At 35.8% G+C, this 21,739-nt stretch overlaps 4 protein-coding genes across 6 annotated transcripts; all 4 read left to right on the top strand.

The window, feature by feature from the left end:
• The first annotated feature begins 205 nt into the window (after positions 1-205).
• On the top strand, positions 206-4,575 carry LOC138327495 (toll-like receptor 13). 2 transcript variants are annotated; one of them, XM_069273624.1, is made up of 2 exons: positions 206-374; positions 2,080-4,575. In XM_069273624.1, exon 2 carries the CDS (start codon positions 2,101-2,103, stop codon positions 4,228-4,230), a length of 2,130 nt encoding a protein of 709 aa, XP_069129725.1. In that variant the 5' UTR covers positions 206-374; positions 2,080-2,100; the 3' UTR covers positions 4,231-4,575. The 2 variants fall into 2 exon arrangements, with proteins under 2 accessions (XP_069129725.1, XP_069129726.1); XM_069273625.1 differs by lacking the exon at positions 206-374 and adding an exon at positions 413-1,572.
• A 45-nt stretch (positions 4,576-4,620) lies between these two features.
• On the top strand, positions 4,621-5,900 carry LOC138326884 (uncharacterized protein DKFZp434B061-like). Its single transcript, XM_069272869.1, has 2 exons — positions 4,621-5,102; positions 5,423-5,900. The coding sequence occupies exons 1-2, from the start codon at positions 4,621-4,623 to the stop codon at positions 5,898-5,900; spliced, it is 960 nt and encodes a 319-aa protein (XP_069128970.1).
• A 4,457-nt stretch (positions 5,901-10,357) lies between these two features.
• LOC138327494 (toll-like receptor 13) lies at positions 10,358-15,341 on the top strand. 2 transcript variants are annotated; one of them, XM_069273621.1, is made up of 2 exons: positions 10,358-10,482; positions 12,838-15,341. In XM_069273621.1, exons 1-2 carry the CDS (start codon positions 10,421-10,423, stop codon positions 14,996-14,998), a joined length of 2,223 nt encoding a protein of 740 aa, XP_069129722.1. In that variant the 5' UTR covers positions 10,358-10,420; the 3' UTR covers positions 14,999-15,341. The 2 variants fall into 2 exon arrangements, with proteins under 2 accessions (XP_069129722.1, XP_069129724.1); XM_069273623.1 differs by lacking the exon at positions 10,358-10,482 and adding an exon at positions 10,729-10,999 and having other exon boundaries at positions 12,838-15,340.
• Positions 15,342-16,957: 1,616 nt separating this feature from the next.
• Positions 16,958-17,359, top strand: LOC138326883 (uncharacterized). Its single transcript, XM_069272868.1, has one exon. The coding sequence runs from the start codon at positions 16,958-16,960 to the stop codon at positions 17,357-17,359; it is 402 nt and encodes a 133-aa protein (XP_069128969.1).
• The last annotated feature ends 4,380 nt before the right edge of the window (positions 17,360-21,739 follow it).

Below are 21,739 nucleotides of genomic sequence, written 5' to 3'. Positions count from 1 at the left end.
CTGCCAAAAAATTAAGTGACGGCCGCCAAATAAAACATTTTATAATAATAATATTTTCCTATATGAGCTTGCGTAGGTATCCAATGTGACGTCAATATTTTGTGAGCGAAACTCGTTTCTCTGAAAAGTGTGGTGGATAAAAGCCTACACACATGGGCAGATAAGTTTGTACAATATAGAATTACACAAGTACATCCTGAGTTGTTTCCAGTCATTCGTAGATAAAACACAGTACAGTAGATAATACACAAGGAAACAAATGTGTGGGTTAAGACTTTAACAGTGTCACAATCAGACAAATGTATAACCTCTACACTCCATAATCTTGTGGAGTGGCCATACAGATCCTTCCCTGCTGGCAAAAGAAGACAAAGGTAGGTGTGGGGTATTTTACTGCTTCCATCATATATCTCCAGCTTTGAATACCCTCAACAAAATGGCGACGGGAAGGTTAAGAATAGTATAAGCACTGCATTTTTTCCAAAGACAAAAGTGCATATGTTATTTTTTTTCTTTATTTTGTTTACAATACATTGTGTTTCCCCTCAATAAGTGTGGTTACGTTCAAATTCACGAAATATCTCTCCGCTAAATTAGTTTATATGCAAATGTTGTTCTACTTCACAAAAATATGTTATTTTTTTCTGCTGACTACTGCTTGGAACCTTACAATTTCTGTTTGTCTCGTATTAAAGGTTGACTATGCTGTTTGTAGTGTGTTGGTATACATGAACCTGACACGGACCTATGTACTATGAAACTGGGGAAGGTTATGGCTTACAGAAATACTAACACTGTATTTATGGCGTGTTACTGTTACTTCCTTGTAGCTTTATTAAATAATGAGCCAAGCTATATATGACTAAATAAGGAGTCCTGGTTAGGTTACATGTACACCAAAACGTCATGGCTAGGTTACACCAAGGATATATCAATGGTTTGACGAAACAATAACAACGTCTGTGCCAAATGTTGAAGGTTTAAGAACCCATTCCTTGACTAGGTAAAACAACTCGATATGTATGACTTTGTTAAGTCGAATCCGGTCAAACCATCGCTCCTTCTACATATCATCAACATAAGTAAACATAATGGTATGGTTTGGTGACAGAGATATGTACTAAACCCTGTGCAATAAGAAAAATGTACATTAATTTGCATATTTTGCCCAAATTTACAAATTATAACAATCTACGAGTCAACAGTATACACTTCCTACCAATTGTAAAATAGCCATACTAAAATCACTTGTTAAACGGGGTCGTAAATCTGAACAATACGTTTCAATTCAATTGAAATATTTTCTTTACAGTGTTACATTTAAAGGCATACTATATTATACACATACAGATATACATATTCTGACAGAATAAACACATTTAACTCTAATCGTTTCAGAAATGAGTTTAACAGAAACATACATATGTATAACATGTATAAAAATCTAGGGTTACTGACAGTACATTCCAAACTTCCATCAAATGTCGAAATACTCGTTAGGAAACGGATGAGCAAGGCTGCTACGCGCCTGAATTCACTTGGAGTTATTTCGCCTGGAATACAAGACTTAAGGTAAAATGCGAGGAGCAACTGATCAGATGTTCTCCATATACTGAAATCAATTAAATTTATTCATTTGTGACTTTAGAATCCACTAACGATGGTTATAATATGTTATTTATATAGAATCCAATCTTGTTTGTAAAGAGTATAACTTACGTTATGATGTCACAATGAATTTCGCTCTTGGTTATATAACACTAATGACATATGCAAAATGTTATACGGGCGATGATACTGAATATCAAGGAAATTGTGTTATAAAAAGAGTTACAAAGCTGTTGTTGACATGTTTCTCCCTCTGAAATGATGCATTCAGACATGTTAAGCAAAAAAACCATATTAACCTATTGTTGCGTTTAACCTCATTTCTGGCCACCAGCTGTAACTTTGCTAATGTCTGATTCCTACCACCAAATGAATGAAAGTAAGACTATCCTAGAAAGATAACTGTTATCAATGTATATTTACTGCAGACATTCACAGTAAATGATTACATCTAATTTCTTCTGTTAACAGGTCCATACTTCTGTCAGTGCCATGGATCAGGTAAAAGGGACGCTCATTCTTCTGGTGCCTCTGGTGTTTCTCCAGACCTGGCTACACTGTGTGGCACTGAATCCTACCAGACCTTGCCCGAGTAAACAGTGTAAATGTTTACCTGATTCCAAGCTTGTGAACTGTACGGGACGCGCCATGACATTCATTCCAGTTTTACCTTCATATACAAGAGTGGCAATCTTTACTAAAACTACCTTCCAGAATATAACACGAGAATTTTTGTTCAATCTGACTTTACTCCACATAACATCATTAAGCTTCGTGGACACATTGTCCCACACAATACATGCAAACACCTTCACCGATCTCACGAATATCAAAACGTTGGAAATTAGTAGAAATTATCAAGTAGCGCCTGATTCTATTCCTCCAATATTGCAGCAGACACCTCGCCTACAAACTGTTAAACTTAGGTCCAATCAATGGAGTGTCATCCCCCAGGATATGTTCAGGGGGTTCCACAACTCATCAATCAAGACTTTGTCGTTAAGTAATAATAACATACAGTTCATCAGTGGCCGATACTTTTCTGATATGCGTTATCTGCAAAGTTTGGATTTGTCCAGTAATAAATTATTCGACTTAAACTTTACAGGATTCGAATCTACATCAATATCATCCGTGAACCTAGGTAATAATGATTTTCACACCATACCGTCGTTTTGTGGGCCTAACGGAAACCCTACAGGTGAATACAAATCACTATATTTCGACCAGAATCCACTTCGGGATTTAAATAAGTCATCATTTCGATGTTTGTTATTCTTACAGAAACTTTATCTCGATGAAACATTTTTAAAAACTATTCGAAGTTACGCATTTGCAACGTTACCGAGATTAGAAACGCTTTCATTGAACCACGTACATGTGAGTTTTGTGGAAGGGTTTGCTTTGAACTCATCTAGTCTCAAATCATTATATTTTAAACATAACGCATACAGATTTGAGAAGTTCCCTCAAGTCTATAGTGAATTGTTCTCATCTCTTCCAAACCTTCTACTACTTGACCTCACGGGAAACTTTCTGCCGTCAGACTCCAAATCTCTGAGAGAACTGTTCACACCTTTGAAGAAACTACAGAAATTAATATTACAAGATAGTGGTTTGAAAGCACTACCACGTAACGTCTTCCAACAGATGCCTGGCTTAAGATATCTGGTACTTATTGGTAATTACATAAGCGGTTGGAACGATGATCCGGAAGTGTTCGGCAATGTGTCGTCACTGCGCAGTTTGTACCTCGATGGCAATAATATCAAACTTGTCAACAAAACATCATTTCCGGAAAAGTTCCTTAACTCATTAAGTAATCTTTGCATGGTTGACAACCCATTTTCATGCACTTGTGAACTCAAATGGTTCGTAGACTGGATTAAGTCTGCTAAGAATACAACCATCGTAAACTATCCAAGACGGTATATTTGCAGATTTCCTCCAGAAATGAACAACGTTCTGTTGATGGACTACAACCCTACTACCGAGATGTGTTTAAATGTTAATTACCCTCTCATCAGAAACATCTGTATAGCTGTCTTTATTCCGTCAACATTCATCCTCATCGCCATATCCGTCACATACAAGTTCCGGTTCCGGTTGAACTACTGGCTACACATCCTTGGTATAAAGAGAGTCGGTTATACACGGATCCAGGACGACGCTGTTTATGAGTACGACGCATTTGTCATCTACTCTAACGACAACAGGGATTTTATTTTCAACCATATGATCGAGGCACTGGAGGAGAAAGCTGGATGTAGACTTTGTATACATGAAAGAGATTTTGACGTAGGTCGTTTTATTCTTGACAACATCACAACAAACTTTGAGCGTAGCAGGAACATCATCCTGGTACTATCACGTTGTTTCCTAGAGAGCGAATGGTGTAAGTTCGAACTTACACTAACACAGTTAAAGGCGTCACAAGAGGGCCCCGGGGTGTTGACTGTAATACTACTAGAGGAACTGGACATGGCCAGACTTCCGTCCTCTGTACGGGCGATTCTGGACACTGTCACCTACACTGAGTGGTCAGTAGATACAGCTGGACAGAACAGAGTATGGGCCAAAGTCTTAACTGCATTAAATAGTGGTATTAAAAATAGGAACTAGCGCAACTAGTTCATAGTGGAAAAAATACAAAATAATGAAATTACATTTTGAACAAATTTATGTTAGAAACATGAAATACGTTAAAACATTGAGAAATGGTCGGTTATTTTACGGGAATTTAAGGGATTACTCATCCATTTTGGTTTACGGGTTAGTTTGCGATCAATGTTCAATTAAAATCACAAATTTCTCCATCGATAACATTCAACTGTCTTGTATTTAAGCTTCGTCTTCATCTGCATCCGACATATTTTCGTTGTTTCTCTTTGTATGATCCAAGAACCCTGGAACCATTGTAAACTACAGTATCATGCCTCAATGTTATTAAAGTTGTCATAGAACCAGAAGATTCCATTTTCTAAATAATTTACACAATGAACAGACTGCTCAATGTTCTATTGTTTCTTGCTACATCAGTCAATAGTCAAAAACATTTCTCCTCGATGTAGTCAAAACACTTCCACCTCGGGGAAGTCCAACAAACTCTTTCCCCCTCGGTGTAGTCAAAACTCTTCCACCTCGGGGAAGTCCAACAAACTCTTTCCCCCTCGATGTAGTCAAAACTCTTCCACCTCCGGGAAGTCCAACAAACTCTTTCCCCCTCGATGTAGTCAAAACTCTTCCACCTCCGGGAAGTCCAACAAACTCTTTCCCCCTCGATGTAGTCAAAACACTTCCACCTCGGGGAAGCCAACAAACTCTTTCCCCCTCGATGTAGTCAAAACTCTTCCACCTCGGGGAAGTCCAACAACTCTTTCCCCTCGATGTAGTCAAAACACTTCCACCTCGGGGAAGTCCAACAACTCTTTCCCCCTCGGTGTAGTCAAAACTCTTCCACCTCGGGGAAGTCCAACAACTCTTTCCCCCTCGATGTAGTCAAAACTCTTCCACCTCGGGGAAGTCCAACAAACTCTTTCCCCCTCGATGTAGTCAAAACTCTTCCACCTCGGGAAGTCCAACAACTCTTTCCCCTCGATGTAGTCAAAACACTTCCACCTCCGGGAAGTCCAACAACATTTCTCCTCGATGTAGTCAAAACACTTCCACCTCGGGGAAGTCCAACAAACTCTTTCCCCCTCGATGTAGTCAAAACACTTCCACCTCCGGGAAGTCCAACAACTCTTTCCCCCTCGATGTAGTCAAAACACCTCCACCTCCGGGAAGTCCAACAACTCTTTCCCCCTCGATGTAGTCAAAACTCTTCCACCTCGGGGAAGTCCAACAAACTCTTTCCCCCTCGATGTAGTCAAAACACTTCCACCTCCGGGAAGTCCAACAAACTCTTTCCCCCTCGATGTAGTCAAAACACTTCCACCTCCGGGAAGTCCAACAACTCTTTCCCCCTCGATGTAGTCAAAACACTTCCACCTCGGGGAAGTCCAACAAACTCTTTCCCCCTCGATGTAGTCAAAACACCTCCACCTCCGGGAAGTCCAACAACTCTTTCCCCTCGATGTAGTCAAAACACTTCCACCTCGGGAAGTCCAACAACTCTTTCCCCTCGATGTAGTCAAAACACTTCCACTTCCGGGAAGTCCAACAAACTCTTTCCCGCTCGATGTAGTCAAAACACTTCCACCTCCGGGAAGTCCAACAACTCTTTCCCCCTCGATGTAGTCAAAACACTTCCACCTCCGGGAAGTCCAACAACTCTTTCCCCCTCGATGTAGTCAAAACACTTCCACCTTCGGGAAGTCCAACAACTCTTTTCCTCTCGATGTAGTCAAATCACTTCCACCTCCGGGAAGACCAACAACTCTTTCCCCCTCGATGTAGTCAAAACACTTCCACCTCCGGGAAGTCCAACAACTCTTTTCCCCCTCGATGTAGTCAAAACACTTCCACCTCCGGGAAGTCCAACAACTCTTTCCCCCTCGATGTAGTCAAAACTCTTCCACCTCGGGGAAGTCCAACAAACTCTTTCCCCCTCGATGTAGTCAAAACACTTCCACCTCCGGGAAGTCCAACAACTCTTTCCCCCTCGATGTAGTCAAAACACTTCCACCTCGGGGAAGACCAACAACTCTTTCCCCCTCGATGTAGTCAAAACACTTCCACCTCCGGGAAGTCCAACAACTCTTTCCCCCTCGATGTAGTCAAAACACTTCCACCTCCGGGAAGTCCAACAACTCTTTCCCCCTCGATGTAGTCAAAACACTTCCACCTCCGGGAAGTCCAACAACTCTTTCCCCCTCGATGTAACCAAAACTCTTTCCCCTCGGTGGTCCCAACAACGAGGGGGGATTGATTGATATAGCATGAAACAACTATCTAAGTACCTGAGCCAAAATCTTATACCTATCATATCTTTTGGTGAGAAAGACATTCGTCGAAAGAATATGTGGATCCGTTGTGTTTATGACGTGTATGCAATAGTTCCTAGCCGGTAATAGTTCAATAGTTTCTGAGAATTTGTATAGAAGTAAGAATTATCAAGCAATATTATGTGAAAATTATCGAAATGATTTTATTTACTTTTATAGTGAGAGTAAGGTAACAAAGATAACTGTCATTCTGGATGGGACACATCTATATTATCACATTGGGTTTTGTTGTTTAATCTTCAAATTATGTTCTGCGTTGTTTCCTTACGTTGTCAGTTTGTAATGAATTTAACAATCAGAAAAAAATTAGTTGTATGGGGCCATTGTTAATTAGTTTTCTGAATGACTTTGGACGTGGCATTATGCTCCATGGTACATGATCTCTATTTATGTTCACTGTCCGTGTGTTATTAGAATAATGATAAGTCACTGATTTGTACAGAAGGATTGATAACAGAGCAAGGCAGAACCCTTCTCAGTATGCAGTTCATTACAAAGTAAACAGGAATAAACACAATGCTCATAATTATACCATCCAGAGAAATTAAAACAGAAGATTTTTTAAGGCCGGAACTCGCGGTAACTGATTTTAAATACAGAAATGCGTCAACCTAAGCCCAAGCGTTGAAACCGGAAAATAGAAATTGAGCTTTGGACTATGAATATTTTTAAAATTATAGTATTCAATTACAATAAAGTATACCCACTTAATACATGTTAAGCGTTATTTCAGGAAATATGTTTTTTTATAGTGCATTGTTCTTAGACTATAAGAAAAATCTACATACTTCTTCAAAGGATTTTTAAATTGATCGTTATCTTATTCTAGCTTCATAATGCTCAAACTACAATCTTCTCAATTTCTCGTACTAAGCATAATGATCTATTACTTAAATTGATTTAGTTTTTAATATTTAGTAACATTTATTTACTTCATTCCATATTTGCACAAACTGCTAAATAATGCTAGTGCATTGATACACCCAGGTAGAGCGATGGATTCATTGAAGTTTATCAACTGAAACATAAAAAACCGATATCCGACAATGTTTATGTATAACATTTTTTATGTTCAAAATTTTACATTCCTTGTTGTCCAAACAAAGCCAGTTTGTTGGGTTTTTTGAATATATGAAATGGAAAATGAATTACACGGTATATTTTAGTAGCATGACGTTTAGTGTACGTACATTGTAGCCTGAAGAAAAGATATAATATACCATCAATGCGATGTAGCGATCTTTTAGGAAGAGCATATGACCAAAGAGTATTTTATTTAAGAACTGTTTGCAAACTGCTAATCTGGCTAGTAGCTCTCACAAAAGTTTGTTTTTATGTTTTTCATAATCCAATGAAAGTAAAATGATATGAACATCAATAATTATAATTAATTTGACTAATTGACAAAAAATTCGTTTTAGGGATCTGATCTGGTGATATTCAGTTTCGTTGAAGTCTCATTTTAACATTAATCAAAAAGTAAGTGTTCCTATTTGCAGCATGTTGCCATATAAAAACATGTCAAAAATTAAACTTATATTGTTTGTCTAACGTGTTATACGTGGATTTTAAGAGACGACCAATTTGTGGCCATTTCAAAAAAGTGCAGAGGATACACTTGGTAGACAGACGAATTTTCACCTGTTTTTACTTCAAAATCATCACTCAAATCGCCTGTGCTACGACATTTTTTGCTATATCAAGTTAATGTTTTATGTAAATCTTTTTAAGGTTCACTGTGATGAAAATATTAAGCATTAAAGTATGAAATTTTAGCCTATTGGTTTTTGTTTTGTTTCTTTTACAGATAAGTGGAGTGATGTCTTTAGAATTTTTAGCAAGAAATGCTGAAAAATTAAAAGTTTTGTAACGGGACAAAACATGAAGCACACTCACCCACTATTTTTATGATGGTTTTAGGAAATGTAACTTTGCTTCTTTTGAATGGCAAAATTTAAGAAAAAGTTAGTCATCAATATACCTTTTTTTCTGTGAAGCATTGAATCTGTCAAAATTGTGTAAAACGAGGTATTTTTTATCATTAAAACAAGGGGAGGTAATATATACACCAAGTCTGAGCCAAATAATGGGTGGATTGTATGATTTATTATTCATTAATTGATTTGATAATTTCGCGAATATTCACACATAGCAGACAACCAATTTGCAAAATGTTGCTTTAGTTTGTTTAATACAGGATGTATATGCTTAAAACCATAAAATTCCGGTAAAAACATAATTTGCATCACATATTTGATTAATAATAGCACAAAATCAAGCACACCACCATATTATTTTATACCATTTTCATCTTTGGTCAGAACTGTTTCCAAATACAATGTATATATATTAGAAAAAAGCATCAGAAAATAAACATGCTTACAGTAAGTGTTGCAAGCAACACACGTCCCCCGCCGCCAATTACATTTTTCTAATATATTGCTTAGTTATGCTATCATTGTATGGAGTTTGAGCAAATTCTGTCTGAAATTATCGTCCGGAAACGAAAATTTGTGAAACAAACTATTTTTAGTAACAGTGTCCTTTTGACCCCAAATTCCATGCCAAACTATGTTTTCTCCTATGTTACCATGTATCAAGTTTGAACAAATTCCGTTGATGTGTTCTCAAGTTATCGTCCCGAAAATAAAAGGATTTGTGAAACAATATATTTTAGTAATAGTAACCTTTGTAGTTGACCTTTTGACCCAAAATCCAATACCAAGCTGTATTTTCTCATATGCTACCATTGTGTGAAATTTGATCAAAATCCGTTGATGTTTTCCCAAGTTATCTTTTGAAAACGTATATTTTGTGAAACAATATATTTTTTCGTATCAGTGACCTATCTGGTTGACCGTTTGACCTCAAATTCAATCCCTAGCGGAGTTATACCCTATGTTACCGTTTTATGAAATTTAAACAAACTCCGTTGATGTGTACTCAACTTATCATCCGGAAACTAAAAGGATTTGTAAAACAATATATTTTTAGTAACAATGACCTTTGTATTTGACCTTTTGACCCCAAATTCAATCCCAAACTGTATTTTCTCATATGCTTCCATTGTGTGAAGTTTGATCAAAATCCGTAGATGTTTTCTCAAGTAATCGTCAAAAGTTAACACTATAGTCCCCTCCGGTTGCACCGGCAGGTATTCTCGATATTCCAGGGGTTCCGATCACTTACGATCTCTTCACCCCTGGACTATCTCATTGTAAACACTGGAGGCAACAGAATTGAACAGGTAATTTAGTCATTTGATATACATCAAAAGAGCCGTATAACGGTTCACTGTTGTTGACTGTGTGTCTCTGAAGTTGGACGTCGCTCTCTCTGTAATCTTCAAAGGAAATCTTTGCTAGCCTGTAATTGGTCAAATGTTTTACGCTGAGCTGCCTTCAATTTCACTATGAGATAATCCAGGGGTGTAGAGATCGTAAGTGATCGGAATCCCTGGAGTATCGTGGATGTCTGGCAGGTGACTAATAACTTTGTTAACAGAGTAGATCCTTTCATGTAGCACGCAGCAATAACGTCCATGTTTCTATTATGACGTCACGATAACGTCGGCTTTTTCGCCATTCTCTGCTTTTTCTTAATCGGAAAGTCAAATTTAGTGTGAAAACAAAGGAAAATAATTACAGCTAAAATAATAAAAACGCTGTAGTTATCAAGTATTTGTTCCAATACTGAAAAAAAGTAAAAAAAATAATTCTTAATGCAATATGATTTCTATACAAAAGCCTGCATTAGATAAGTTGTATTGACACGTGTTGAACACAATATAAAATTACATGTGACAAGGAATACAGAGACAACGATAAACCTGTAATAATACACTATAAGGAAGATATTATATCGAAATGTATTGTAACAGTTTATGCTGTGGTCGGTCATTGTTTTCTGCTGTCAAAAGAAGGAACAGGTAAGTGTAAGAATGTGATTAGAAATTCTGAAATGTTACAACAACATTACTTTCATAAGATCGTAGTATGGAGCACGTCTTTTTAATTGTATGACCACAAGTCTGTGATTATTTATTAATTAACAGGCATATTGCCACTCTATGGAATATGTACAGGTATGTCACTATGAAATTATTGGAAATGTAATGTATCTAGAATATTATGTCTGCGTTGTTTTGTTACCATATAACACACATGACTGAACTCTTATCAATCTACCTGGGATATTTTGTTATAGGGTAATGGAAGACGCCGATAATTCAACTAACATAAAGTTTTTAATTGTGTCACTGTGGTTGTACTAAGATGACACTGTAGTAATACGTAGTGTTGAATGACGAATTATGTGGCCAGGAGTCAGACCGGAACTTATATTAAATGTGTGGTAAAACAAAAGTAGAACACAAGTGTGTTACATCACACTTCCTCTTGGAGAGCGCAAGCTGATATGGTGTTACAAATCGTGGACAACACATGGTAGGGAATGTAATGTGAGATTATAACCAATGCATTTAATATATGTGATGTAGTTATCTCGGTAGCAATATTATCACATGAAATTTATTGGTCTATCAACGGTAAACAGCGGAGTCAAACTTTACAGCTCTGTTCTAGCGTGTGTGAAAGATGTGCGCTTTGTCATACGTGTTAGCGTTCTCGGTAAATCTGATATATCACCTGATCCAACTGTTTACGTTCTATTTCGTATTCCTAAATGTGCATTTAGTTGTAATGAGAGACACAATACTACTGATAACAATGTTTAATATATATACAGACGATGATAACACCCATTATAACAACGGTATTTACGTAAATCGCCTGGAAATTCCACATATGTGTGCATGGGATGTACTTTCGTTTTCGTATAATTAGTCATAGTCCCGTCACGGCGGAGATTCAACGGTAACAGATGGGATGTTTTGATTTAAAGATATGTTATCCTAATGAAACTCTTTCTATATTCAATCATAGTAGGTCATATTCTTGACGAGAAATTCTTTTATCCAGTTCGAGTTTTTAATCTGTATTTTCTCAGGTTTGTGCCTAACGTTTCTAATTCTTTGTCGACATTTTGAAGTTTTGAGTTACAAGGCAATGTATTAGTCATGTAGCAGTGAAACCAGAGGAAACTATATATTTCCATCTCCATCTGTCTGTTTGTTTTATACGTAACACATATAACAAATATGTACTATAATACCAGGAATGTATATTAGAGATAATTATTGAAGCACGGATAATAATTAAATCGGTTGCATAAAATATAAAATATACTAAAATATCTCCTTTAATTATGGCTGTTCTTTTAAGTTAAGTCACGTGATGCGATATTTTCCAATGACACTTAAATAATAGCTGTTTGTGCTCCACTTAGATTTTAAGTGATGATTCCCCGAATCCCCGAAAGTGCGGTGACTGTTTAATCCAAACATGTTACAAATCTGTGGAAATAAATATTCATATAGAAATATAACATATGAAATATATGCGAGACAATGTCATTAATTGAAAATGTTTTGTTATGTTTATTACATGTTTTATTATGTGTATCTGATCCTTAAAGACATGTAATAAACGTAATAAAATATTTATATATATGATAAAAATATGTACATGTACATGTAATATACATAATAAAAAGAATGATGTAATATACATAATAAAAAAGAGGAAATATACATAAAAAGATGTTATAGACATAACAAAATATGCAATATACATAATAAAACATATAATATACATAATAAAAAGTGATGTTATATACATAATAAAAAGATGTAATGTGCATAATAAAAAAGAATAATGAAATATACATAATAAAAACTTGACAAATACATAATAGAACATGTAACATACATAATAAAATACTCATATACTTAAGAATAAGAAAAAGATGTAATATACAAAATAAAAAGAATGATGTAATATACATTAAAAAATTAAATATACATAATAAAAAATCAAATCTGTAAGTTCGCGATGAATTATATACCATTTCCGACTAAAACAATTAGCATGAAAAACGCGGTTCCTGAACATAAAAGTAAAACCGTTTTCGTTACAATCTTATCTATCAACAAGTACTCATTGCCGGTGCCCCCAAGTCTATGTTAGGGAAAGAGATAAAATAACGGAAGTTGTGATCTTTAAACATCCAAACAGAGCCACCAGCCAAATATAAATGATATCTAACGGAAATGTAATATCATTCCGCATGCTTTTATTATTATTTTATGATGGCAGGCTTTTAGTCTTGTATCTTGTATTCTTTGTTCAAGAATGAAAACGTGTTTCTATGTTTCTTCTTACAGATATTCTTATCTTGACACAATGGATCAGGTTAAACGGACGCTCATCCTTCTGGTGCCTCTGGTATTCTTCCAGACCTGGCTACACTGTGTGGCACTGAATCCTACCAGACCGTGCCCGAGTAAACAGTGTAAATGTTTACCTGATTCCAAGCTAGTGAACTGTACGGGACGCGCCATGACATACATTCCAGTTTTACCTTCATACACAAGGGTGGCGGTTTTTACTAAAACCACCTTCCCAAATATAACGGCGGAGTTTCTGTCCAACCTTACGTCACTCAACATCAGATATTTGAGTTTCGTGGATACATTGACGGAGATGCTAGACTCTAACGCGTTCGTCAATCTAACTAATATGACAGCGTTGGAAATCAGCAGAAATTATAAATTATCGCCGGCTATGATTTCTCCAATGTTGCTGTTGACACCTCGACTACAATCAGTACGACTGACATCTAACAACTGGCAAATCATTCCCGAGGACATGTTCAAAGGGTCACACAGCTCCTCCATCCACACTGTATCACTCAGCAACAACGCTATAGAGTCCATAAACGGAACATATTTTTCTAGTATGCTCAATCTACAAACGTTGTATTTACCGAATAATAAATTATCAAACTTAAACTTATCAGGAATGGAATCTACCTCGATCTCTTATATAAACCTTAACAACAACAATTTCCGCAGAATACCCTCCTTTTGTGGGCCTGATGGACATCCCACGGGGAAATATAAAACTTTGTACTTACAACAAAACGATCTGAGAGACCTGAAAGCATCGTCATTTCAATGTTTACAGTTTTTACGCAATCTATATCTTGACAGGACCTTTATAGAGGTATTACGAAGAAACACATTTGTCAATTTAGTGAAATTGCAAAAGCTATCACTGACACACATAGGTAACCACTTAAGCCGTGTTGAGGGTTTTGCATTTAACTCTACTAGTCTAAAATATCTCTATTTTTTAAATAACGGTTACAAATTTGAAAGATTCCCGTGGTATTACGGCACAATGTTCTCGTCACTACCAAACCTCATGTTGCTTGATCTCACCGGGAACGTTCTACCATCTGAAACGGATTCTCTAAGGAAGCTGTTTACATCTCTGAATAAGTTACAGAAACTTGTGTTACAGAATACAGCCCTGAAAGCGCTCCCGCCTAACGTCTTTCAACACCTGCCGAACCTCAGATCGCTTATACTGATTGGGAACTATATAAACGGCTGGAATGACGACCCGGAAGTATTTGGCAATGTGACGTCACTGCGCAGTTTGTACCTAGATGGTAATAACATAAAACTTGTCAACAAAACATCATTTGCGGAAAAGTTTCTTAACTCGTTAGATAAGTTTTGTATAACTAATAATCCTTTCTCCTGCACATGCGATTTGAAATGGTTCGTAGACTGGATTAAGTCTGCTAAGAATACAACCATCGTAAACTACCCAAGACGGTATATTTGCAGATTTCCTCCAGAAATGAACAACGTTCTGTTGATGGACTACAACCCTACTACCGAGATGTGTTTAAATGTTAATTACCCTCTCATCAGAAACATTTGTATTGCTGTCTTTGTTCCGTCAACATTCATCCTCATCGCCATATCGGTCATATACAAGTTCCGGTTCTGGTTGAACTACTGGCTACACATCCTTGGTATAAAGAGACTCGGCTATACACGGACCCGGGACGACGCTGTTTATGAGTACGACGCTTTTGTTATCTACTCTAACGACAACAGGGATTTTATTTTCGGTGACATGGTTCCAGAGCTTGAGGAGAAAGGTGGATGTAGACTTTGTATACACGAAAGAGATTTCGAGGTAGGACAATACATCATGGACAACATCACAAGAAAATTTGAACACAGCAAGAACATCATTCTTGTGTTATCTTGTGGCTTCTTAACCAGTGAGTGGTGTAAGTTCGAACTTACCCTAACTCTGTCAAAGACGTCACAAGAGGGCCCCGGGGTGTTGACTGTAATACTACTAGAGGAACTGGACACGGCCAGACTTCCGTCCTCTGTACGGGCGATTCTGGACACTGTCAGCTACACAAAGTGGTCAGTAGATAAGGTTGGACAGAACAAAGTATGGGCCAAAGTCTTAACTGCACTGAATGTTCACGTTAACCATGAAATTGATAATTAAATGTTTGTTAGAAATGTTAATAACGAACCACATCTATTTGATGGATAATTGTATAGCATGTATATATAAGGGGCCCGGTGGCTGATGGATAATTGTATATCATGTATATATAAGGGGCCCCGGTGGCTTCAGGATTAATTGCATAGCATGTATATATAAGGGGCCCCGTTAGCTGCAGGGATAACGGTTCCACAAATATATCCACTGGCTCTCAAATTTGTGTCGACGAAATTTGACAGTTGAAAGTTTTTTCTTTGAATTTAAAAGACTACAATGTCATATTCAATGTAAATTATCTATATGATCTTCGTAATAAATGATATTAAATATAAATGATAACCGCTTATTTATTTATTGTGCGGAATCATATCAGGAAGAGGGTGATATACTGATGTACAAAGTTGACTGAGTTGATCATATGTCGATAGGGAAACCTTTCTGAAAACCAATCGAAACACTTTGTAACGATTATTTACTTTTGTTTTGAAATGTTATATCGGATACACTCGGTGCTGAAATAGTACCAAACTACTTACTATGTGAATGTCGGTCAAAAATCTCTAACTAGTATTTATATCTTTATTATTTTATTATTTTTTGTTAGAAATTCATTTTCAATCACGATTGAAATATGTAATTAATCATACGGATTGCGTTGATTTAAAAGTATTTTATTCACCTTGTTAATGTTGACAAAACGACTTGGGCACAATGTCTAATAAGTCCTATTCGAACATACATACAAATATACATATTAAAGACAGCTTGATACTCCAATATATAGACATTACGATTATTAGTTTAATCAAATTATTTAATCGAAATAGCATTATGTTTGCTGACGGTTGTTTCATTTTGTACCATCATTCCTTACTTCAAGGGATTATCCTGGTTTTCATGTACTATATCAAGTGCATTAAAACAAAATATTTTACCATAGAAACCAGAAATGCATCATCCTGAATACAAGTTTGCAGTATGTCAAATACGAAACGAGAACTAAACAATGCAATTACCACCTGTGTATACAACTGTTATTTCATGTTTTCCTGGGGAAGAAACTGAAACTTTACTATGTTCCGATCAAACACAACCTGTCAAACAAATGTGTTAACAATGCACGTATGGAACACATGTTGTTGTTGAATCAGACCACAAGCCATTAGAGATTATTGACAAGAAAACCTGTTTAGTGCTCCTAAACGCTTACAACGTATGTTGCTAAATCTTCAGCGTTTTGACTACACAATCGTCTACAAGAAGGGCACGGAAATGTACATGGCGGATACGTTAAGCAAGGCATTTTTGTCAAGTACTGATGAAGAGACACGTTTGCGAGTTTTCTTTCTGAATTTTAACACGTAAACACTGTGAAACATCTGCCAGTATCGTCTGAAACGCTTCATAAGCTACAACAGTCCAATGAAATTGACGCAAGTCTTATAGAATTAATGCGAGTTGTTCAACGTGGGTGGCCAGAGAGCAAAGAACAACTCTCTCAAGAGGTCCAGAAGTACTTCCCTTTTCGAGAAGAGTTGACTGTTCACAACGGATTGTTATTCAAGAAAGACCGTGTAGTAGTGCCAATTTCCGAACGCAGTAACATGATGGAAAGAGCACATTCAAGTCATATCGGTCTCCAGGGATGTTTACGAAGAGGTAGTCAATATATTGGCCGAATCTGAATCGTGACTTTGAAGTGTTAATCCGGGCATGTGACACGTGCAATGCGTATTCGCAGGAGAATAGCAGAGAACCTCTGGTATCGCATGAGGCAAAAAGTAGACCATGGGAAAAGGTCGGCGTTGACCTGTTCTACTCGGATGGGAAAGACTACCTTCTAACCGTTGATTATTATTCAGATTTTTTTAAGTCGACCGTCTCCATTACAAGAAAGGCACTGAGGTAATCAGAAAGTTGAAGGCTCATTTTTTGCGCTATGGTCTACCGTGTGTCGTTATGTCTGATAATGGGCCACCTTTCAACGGGAAACAATTTTCTGACTTTGCAAAGGCCTATGAGTTCCAACATGTCACTAGTCCGCAATTTAACGGGAAAGTTGAAAACGCGATCAAAACCGCCAAACGTATTCTTGACAAATCCAAGAAGGACAAGACAGATCCCTACTTGGCCATGTTGGATTGGAGGAACACACCAGGGGAAAATGTCAAGTCGTCCCCTGTCCAACGGCTATATGGAAGACGCACCCGTATGCTGTTACCGCTAACAACAAAGCTGTTGGAGCCTAATGTGGTTCCAAACTCACAAACTCGAAAGGAAATTGAGCGAAGGAAAGGCAAACAACAACAATATTATGATAAAGGTACCAAGGCATTGGCCTTAGTTTCCCTCCACCCATAGGATACAGACCAAAGAATATCAATATCGGCTTACTAGCCATAAAGTAAGATTATTAAGCCAGTTTTGTTGTATTTATGAATTCATTCTGACAAAATACGTATAGGTTAAGCTACATCAATCTGTTATATATAATTATAATGTTAAAAAATATAGGACATAGTTATAAGATGATGATTGAATTAATCCATCTCCACAGAATTCATATTTAAGTTTTTAACTAATAAATGTCTTAGTTATAACCTAAACAACACCACATCCACATAGTAATTATTATAATTAATACATAATGCATACAAGCATAAAATATTCAAAATATCAAATAAAACACCCATTAGATCTATATGGAGAAATGACAACCAGTGATCAGAGGCACAGTGATATGATTTACTATTGTGAAGTACAGTCAGTGTATTATTGTATTTGCTATATTGTATTCAACATCACGTGTTTAAAGCGGAATATTATCAAAATTGTTTTTATGTACTATATTATATGATCGGAAATCTATTTATGATTTTTTTATGTTTTATGTTTATGTTTTACAAACTCAATAGTACACTCGAATATTTGCTTGTTTATTGGACTGGTCATTACAATCCCAACAACCTGATAGAATCTTATCTAGATTGTAATGGTTGTGATTATCATCAATTAATTTGTCTTTTAAAGCTCTGCGTGGATTATCATATTTTCTCAAACAAGAAAATAATGTTGTACTGTTTCATGAGCATACCCACAGCTACTAGTTGGTGATTCAGCAAGATGGTCCCTATAAAGATAAATATTAAGATTACTTGAAGAATTTCTAAGTTGATGTAATGAAATATTATATTTCCTATCACCTGTATTTACAAATGTAATGTTCCTAGTTGTGTCTGTGGTAATCCTTTAGGAGTTCCTTAAATTGGTACAATGATGTGATATTAGTTAAGTCAAACCTTGCTGCAAGTTCATTATAATCTCTAATTACAGATGGTAAAAAACGTTTTGCATGTAAACATTCGTTCATTTCTCAATAGGTATGAATTTACATTATTTAAAAAGGGTTCAGTCAATTATGTTAAGCAATGGAAGCAGCTTCTGTAATAATTTTATACAAGAGAATTAGTCTATGCTTTTTCCGTCTTGTAGCAAGGGTGTCCCAACTAAGTTCAGAATAAAGATTCTAGTGCGAGTTTCCCTTGCACAGTCTCTAAATGAATATAAATTAATTGATTCAATTAATGTTACCTCATGTTGATTACAGTTGTCAAAAATGATGTCAACATATTCAAGTATGGGTCTTATATAAGCATTATATATTGTGATGAGTGTTTTGCGACTCATTTTATATTTAACAGACTTGAGTAAGTTAATGCGCTTACTTGCTTTATTATTAATAAAATTTATATGATGAAGCCATTTACCATCTTCAGAGAAGAAAACACCAAAATGTTTATGATTAGATACATTTTCTAAAGTTTTTCAGTTTGAAAAGCAATATCAAGAATGATAATATTTCTTTTCCGACTACAAGTTAAAGATTCTCCTTTTGAAAAATTAACCTTTTTATCCCATTTCTTGGACCATACTATTAAATTTTCCAAGTTATTAGATAGACTAGTAGCCACTTCTAGCGGAGAGGTATATGAAACATTAAAAAGAGATGTATTATCAGCAAAAGTCGCTTCTAATTTGTTATGAATTCAGTTACATTCTTTATACATATCAGAAATAGCAAAGGACCGAGGACTTATCCCTGGGGGACACCAGCACTTACCTGTCTATATGACGAGTAGAAGCCTTCAATCATAACTCTATGTTTACGATTACTTAGGTAGTTTCTAAAACAACTAAGGAAAATTCCCTTAATACCATATTTTTCAAGTTTGAATAATAAGCGAGGATGCCATACAAGATCAAATGTCTTCCTTACATCACAAAATACTGATCTAATTTCAAGACCTTCATCAAGTTTTTGAATAATAGTATTATACATGTATAATAGTTGATAAACAGTCATCAGGAATGAATTCAGAATTGTATTTTGATAATAATTTACATTTTGCCACTGCGACTCCCATTACTCGTGATAATCGTGATCTGCATTATGAGCCAATAAATGCAGCCTAGACTTGGTGTAGTAATATCTACATAAATGGATGCGAGTCTTGTTTACCGACACCATGTTAGTCCGCGCGAGAAAATTGACATTGTAGTTGAATGAACCATTTTGGTTATGAAACTTATGAAACAATCTTTGAGATGTCTGAATAATTGAAAGTAAAATGAAAAGCAATCGAAAAACATTGAAATTTTGCTATCTTTTCGATTTTCTATAGGGACTATTTTTTATCACATTGAACTTGGCTGTTGAGGTTAAATGGCGGAAGCGGGGAATTCAAATGTTCATTAGCATCTAAATTATGTTTTACTTTGAACTAGAAAGAACATACATAATGTATGATGATGTAACAGTTATTGGACGGTGGTTAGAAACATCATTTATGTCACCTTTACCTTTGTATATAGCATTAATATTAGTCATTTTCCAAGACAGATGAATAGACACAGAGTCAAGGATAGATAGATAGATATTTTTTATTTCCTCATTTTAATGAGATTACAACAGCAAAAAAAAAAAAAAAAAAAAATGCAGTGCAGAGTCAGTTCATGTGGAATATTTGAACGTTAATATTTACAAATTCGTACAACGTTGCTCCGTTAGTCTGGTTCACTGATTGTTCATATTCTAGTTGCTCCTTAAATTTGTCACTGTCATTTATAAATGTTCATTAATTTTAGCATACATTTTGGTATCAATTTTGAGATATATTTCATCATTTCTGCCCGGTTTTTGTCTGATAAATCGATATCTTGTAATCGTCTGCCAAGGATAAAAATTTCACATCCTGCGCAGCGCTGAAACAATCAATCTTAAGATCCAAATTTCAGGCCATCATTTGGAACAATGACGACATTGCATGCCCTAAGCTTCCATCACCTACTAAGTTTGGATGGAAAGAAGAAAATGATGGCTGTATTCCTATCATGTCATCTCTCCCTCCTGTACCAGCTGCAATGATTGAACTCATTATATATATAATTAATTTTCTCTTCGTTTATGGCTTTCTGATTGGCCTATTCATTTTTTTCATTTCACGATGGAAAAAAAATCCGAGAATGGCGCGGAAACCCGACGTTATCGTGACGTCACAATAAAAACATTGACATTGCGTATCGATTTGGAAAAATTATTGGATGTGTAACGACTAGTTTTGCATTTAAGCATTGAAGTCACTATTTTTAATTTTGTTTGCAAACTTTTGTGTGAATCCGCGTAATCAAATCCGCTACGCGGATTCACACAGTTTGCAAACAAAATTTCTTTCATACCCCGATGAAATAGTGACTTCAATGCTTAAATGAAAAACTAGTCGTTGCACATCCAATAATTCCAAGTACGAACTTTGTCAGTGTGAGGCAGACGATGACCAGTGTGAAAATACACCTCTACTTGGCCTGTTATCTGGTGAACTCAATGCCATGGAAAATATATTGTGAATTTCATTGCATAAAAACTCAGAAGACTATTATTTTAAGGTTAGTCTATATCTGTATAATTGAGATATACACTTGTATATGCCATCTTGCCCAAGGTAATATTTTTAAAATTTACCTTTGCTCTTACAAACTTGAAGTAAATGATTTACTTGTCATATTATTGTACATCAATTTTAAGATTGTTTCAACAAATCTGAACACAGAATTAAATCTAAATGTTAAAAATGGTTGTTATAGTGGGGCTACATTTTATATAGGGCAACAATATATACACTTAATAGAAATAGGGTTTGAGAATATGTGTTACACTACATATTATTTTATATGTTTTCTACCATCAGTTGTTGCAAGATGTGGTTGCTATGGTCACCATTTTAAATTCCGATAATATATCTACTTCCACTGGAGTGTAAATATTAAATATAGGATTAGATGATTATATAGATAAATTACTCTACATCAGTAGTTTTATCTTTAAAATTATTTTCCTAAAACAAATATTGTAGTAATTACACCATTTTGATGTTTCCTTTCAAATTGGTTACCATTTCGGATACTTCTTACCATATTTCCGCCTAAATGTATTTCAATTAAGAGAATTGATTATCATATTGCCCTATAAATGTGCAGCAAGCTTCTTTTACTAAATTATTTCTCCTGACAAAACCAACCATTGTATTGATAACGGCATTTTATGCTTTCCCATTGCTATGACCGCCATTTTGTATATAATGATTTTTTCTTCACTTCCAGTGAATATAAGGGATTATAATTTTTTCATATAACTCAAAAAATCACAAAAAGCATTAAAAATACATCATTTTTTAAATATTTGCT

This window comes from Argopecten irradians, chromosome 7, assembly GCF_041381155.1.
Source record: "Argopecten irradians isolate NY chromosome 7, Ai_NY, whole genome shotgun sequence".
NCBI lineage: Eukaryota > Metazoa > Mollusca > Bivalvia > Pectinida > Pectinidae > Argopecten > Argopecten irradians.
The sequence above is the reverse complement of the archived record's forward strand: the minus strand, read 5'-3'. Positions and strand labels throughout refer to the sequence as shown.